General features: G+C 43.9%; 1 protein-coding gene across 2 annotated transcripts in view; it reads left to right on the forward strand.

Annotated features, from left to right (window-relative positions):
- The window catches only part of LOC102311035 (tRNA selenocysteine 1-associated protein 1), a 10,208-nt gene extending 7,616 nt beyond the window's left edge, over positions 1-2,592 (forward strand). For both annotated transcript variants that reach the window (XM_005944977.1, XM_005944976.3), the window contains exon 9: positions 2,270-2,592. In XM_005944977.1, the coding sequence (XP_005945039.1) occupies positions 2,270-2,424 (155 nt within the window). In that variant the 3' untranslated portion in view covers positions 2,425-2,592. The remainder of the gene's footprint in view (positions 1-2,269) is intronic.
- The last annotated feature ends 2,525 nt before the right edge of the window (positions 2,593-5,117 follow it).

A 5,117-nucleotide genomic window follows, 5' to 3' on the forward strand; every position in this document is an offset into this window, starting at 1 on the left:
TTGAAGGACATGTCCTGGTCAAAAATGACTCCAAGGTTCCTCACAGCGTTACTGGAGGCCAAGGTAATGCCATCCAGAGTAAGAATCTGCTTAGAGACCATATTCCAACCTTATAAACAGGACATTTGTACAATAAGTGAAACTAGCACCACTGACTAACAATGGGCTGGGAGGTCATGACCATTGATCAATGGTCATGAGTACCATTCAGAGAGCTGGGGAATGGCTGCAATCACAGCATTGTAAGATGGTGACAGATGGTCTTTCCCTTTTCATGTAAATGGCCTCCTTGACTCCGCCCTCAAACCAGCGTTCCTCCCTGTCCAGGATGTTACATCCTCATCACTGAAACGGTGTCCACTGGCCTGTAGGTGTAAACAGACTGCCGAGTCCTGGCCTAACGAGTAGGGCTGGGCGATATCGAACATTTTCGTTGTATCGCGAGTTTCTCCACGTACAATGGTTAAAATGGCTTTATCCTAACCATCGAGTATGAGTTGCCATGGCAATATTAATCTTTGCACGTGAACGTCTCCCCACACACCAAAGAAACCTTTAAAATCCTTTGTTAAAGGTGTTGACCACAGACGTACTGTGGCAGTATCCTCTGTGCACCTGATGGTTAAAGAACGGCTAAAATAAAACATTCAGATTTTTTTTTTTTTTTTTTTTTTTTGTGTATTCAAAGTAGAAAAAAACCATTGAATGGTCGATTTGACTGAGTATAGCAGTGAAATTTTAGGTTTATATGGTTGAAAATAACATTTGGAGGTTATTTAAACATATGGTGATATGTATATAAAGAAAATATATATATGCCCCGCTGACGAGTTAGTTCTTCATTGTTGTAGTCAGAGGTTGTTTGGTTTCCCCGATATATGAATCCTGGCGCTGAACAGCGTACACTATGTTACTCTGTTTGTGTCGGGGTGGACCAGTTTTTGGCGCAGCGTTTTTTGGGGTTTAAAAGCCACAGAGACTCTGTGTTTAGAGAAAATGTTCCGATACTCCTGGTAGGGCTGTGCGATGTGACCAAAATCTCATATCCCGATATAAAACATCCATCGTCCTGATAACGGTATAAATCACAAAAATGTAACATTTTCTGTGAATCTCGGGCAGCTCGACTTGCGTGACGTGTTTCCAGCTGCGCGTCATGTAGCTGGAGTCAATTGTTTTAACCGATGCATGAAACGATACATTTTTAGACATAAGTTGTAACGGCCGCCGTTTTCTTTGTATTTATTACACGGCGTGCTGCGGGGAAAAGCCTGTTCTCACTTTTGAGTCTAAGGTTTATTTGGAGCACCTAACGGCTCATTTTTGCTTCTCATCTGTAAACACTCTGCATACTCTTTCACATGATGCAGTTTATTTTGAAAAGTCTCAACAGGATCTTGAGCTTTATTGTGAAAGGTTTATGTGGAAAATAAACAAGCGGACATGCGATGGTTTTACCATTTTGTCCGTCCGTAGTGTGGTTATATTAAATATAAGAGAAAGAGAGAGCTTTAAGAAATGAATATAGCCACTACAGTGACATCAAACCATGAAAAAATATTGCCGTGAACAGTTTATTTGGCGACACCACGAAACAAACGATAGCGTAAAATGAAACAGACGTTTTTATATCGTCATGCGATTATATATCGTTATATCGAACAGCCCTACCTCCTGACGCATAAGGGACCACTACGGGTTTGGAGCGTTCTGTAGGCGCCTTCCCTGCTTCGACAAATGCCCAGCTGGGATAACCACATTTACTTGCACGTGCTCGTACTAGCTTCAAGCAGTCGGGGCCAAAGTGGGTTCAAATTTCTCGATGCATGCTCGATCATCTGGGTAAGGCAATTTCAAAAGGTTGGTTGTGTTGATCTGGACATTTACAGTGGAAGAAACGTTTCGTCTACTAACAACATCAGACAAGTTTGAATGTCAGTGACCTCAAACTAAAGGTCAGAGGTCACGTTTTGTGAAAGTCTTGTGAATGTGATAACATGACATTGATATCATAGGTGTGTCTCCTAGGAGGCTGAGGGGTAACACTAGCAGTATTCCTACTTATTTATTCGTGTGTATGCAGTTTGGCCCATTGCTGATGTTTTAAACAGATGACGCTGGTGTTGTGGTCTTCAACAGGTCATCCTGCTGCCTTGTGATTTAGCAAAACAAATATTTGCGTTCTTGAGTGGTGGAGGTGTACCTAATAAAGAGGCTTGTGTGTAATTGCAGCGCATATACCTTCTAAGTGGATGTTTGTGTTTCGCAGATCCAAGTGTGGAGGTGGATGTGGTGGAGGCCAACAGGAAGTTCATGGAGCACAGTGAGGAACTGTACGATGCACTGATAGACTGTCACTGGCAGTCCACAGAGTTACAGCAGGACTATGTGGCATCCAGTCTGCCAGAGCCCATCTACTGCTGAACCGGGACATCATGGCCTCTGTGGAGTTCACCTTTCCACCTTTTCCTCCCAGTCCATACGGATTGTGTGTGTGGGCTTCTTTCTTTTTTTTCTTTTTTAGATAATAAAATAAGCTAATGGTTTTTATTTGTGTATAATCCTGTTTAAAATTAAACACGACCATTGGTACACAACCTGCCTCATGAGTCTCTTTCATACCTGACTGTGATTGGATTGTTTGTTTCAGACTTTGTAGAGTCAGGGCTGTGTTGGTGTGATTGACATTTCTGTCAGGCCAGAGGTAAAGGAGCAGGTTAAATATCGTTTAGTGCAGGAGTCAACAGGATTCCAGCAGAATAGAAAAGTTGAGTAAACTCTTGAGTTGGTGGATGATGCTGTGAGAAACTGACTGCTCTAATGTCATTTCTCCAGTCCTAATAAACATGAAGCCTCTGGCCCATCGGTATGTGTGCCCTGAGAGCCTTTTCCCTGTTTAGGTCAGATTTATTAGACCATCGAACGAGGAAACAAATACTTTAGAAGGCTCCAAAAGTTGATTCTGTTCCTCTGGATGTAGCGTTTTCAGTGGGAGAAACGTTTCGTCGCTCATCCAAGGGACTTCTTCAGTCTCAGCTGACTGCAGGTTTCCCCCAATCTAATAAACAGGTCTCAACACCACATCCAGAACACTTTGGATTTTGTTGAGAAGGTGAGAGATGTCATCATGGAGGCAGATGAAACCATGGTCTCGTACGACGTTACATCTCTCTTCGCTTGCATCCCAGTCACAGAAGCGTTGGAGGTAGTCCGTAAGAGACTACAGGATGACCTCAGCAACAGGACCACTCTCAGCATCCACCAAGTGTGTTTGAACTGTGTCTTCATTCCACCTACTTCACATACAAGGGTCAGTTCTACAGGCAGAAACATGGGTGTGCCATGGGCTCCCCAGTTTCACCCATCGTGGCCAATTTGTACATGGAAGAAGTGGAAAAGAGGGCTTTGCTATCCTACCCTGGAACACCACCAATCCATTGGTTCAGGTATGTGGATGACACCTGGGTGAAAATCAAATCTCAGGACGTGCCACATTTCATAGATCACATTAACTATGGGGCAGGGATAGCTCAGTAGGTAGAGTGGTGGCCCCATGATCGGAAGGTCGGGGTTCGACTCCACTGAACGGCTACCCTGAGGTACCCCTGAGCAAGGTACCGTCCCTACACACTGCTCCCCCGGGCGCTGCATTAGTGGCTGCCCACTGCTTCACTGGGTGAATGGATTAAATGCAGAGGAACTATTTCCCTATGGGGACTAACACATACACATTATTAACTCGGTGGACCAACACATCAAATTCACCAGGGAGGATATGAAAAGTGGCAGGTTAGCCTTCTTAGACTGGGACATCTAAAAGCTGACATGTACAGTAAACCTACACATATGGGTCAGTATCTAAGGTTTGACTCTCATCATCCACTGGAGCACAAACTGGGTGTCATCAGGACGCTATAACACAGAGGGAACACCATCCCCACAGGAGAGAAGGACAGCCGCTGCCTAAGCAAAAACCTGTAGTGATCCCATATGTGTCAGGAGTATCGGAGCAGCTGAGACACATTTTTTCTAACCACCGGGTCTCTGTGGCTTTTAAACCCCAAAACACGCTGCGCCAAAAACTGGTCCACCCCAAGGATCGGGTCCCCCGACACAAACAGAGTAACATAGTGTACGCTGTTAAGTGCAGGAGGATTGCCAGGATTTATACATCAGGGAGACTAAACAACCTCTGGCTACAACACAGGAGAGCCACCTCGTCAGGCCAGGACTCTGCAGTCTATTTACACCTACAGGCCAGTGGACACTCTTTCAATGATGAGGATGTAACATCCTGGACAGGGAGGAACGCTGGTTTGAGGGCGGAGTCAAGGAGGCCATTTACGTGAAAAGGGAAAGACCATCTGTCACCATCTTACATGCTGTGATTGCAGCCATTCCCCAGCTCTCTGTGAATGGGACTCATGGCCACTGATCAGAGGTTGTTGATCAATGAGAGTTTGCATAATTAAGATTAAGGAACTGACCTCCCAGCCCATTGTTCCTTCAGTGGGCTGTTTCAGTCATTGTGCAAATGCACTGTTTATAAGATTGAAACCTGCAGTCAGCTGAGACTGAAGACGTCACCTGGATGAGTGACGAAAAGTTTCTCCCAGTGAAAACGTCCTGATGAACAGAATCAAGAAAGCTCCAAAACGCATTTAAATAAATAAATACTAAACCCCTGTTTTTAGCTGGCACACTGGACTTCTCTGAGAATTCTGACATTAATCAAGCGTAACATGAAACCACTTGAAACTCATTTGTCTGCAGAGAAATGCAGTAAATAACTGTAATTTGGCATATTAATAACGTTTTTTATTGGTACCTGCCGATATTTGCCTCCAACCATTTAAAAAAGCGATTTCTTCTTCTTTGTGCCTCCTGCATACGGTAGTAACACTCACCACTGCTGGTTTATGTGTTGGACTGGTCAAACATCGTGTTGATCATGATCGGGATTAGCACGGTGTAATGTCACTTCCTGTCCACTAGATGGAATCATCTCTCCTACAAGTCGTTGGTCACATATGTTGAAATGTTCAGAGCTTTAATAAATTTTATTTCATTTTGAATTTTATTTATATTTTCTCAGACTATATGCAGTACCACTGTAC

The sequence above is a fragment of the Haplochromis burtoni genome, unplaced genomic scaffold, assembly GCF_018398535.1.
Source record: "Haplochromis burtoni strain Fernald_Lab_line unplaced genomic scaffold, NCSU_Asbu1 Contig_404, whole genome shotgun sequence".
Classification (NCBI taxonomy): Eukaryota; Metazoa; Chordata; class Actinopteri; order Cichliformes; family Cichlidae; genus Haplochromis; species Haplochromis burtoni.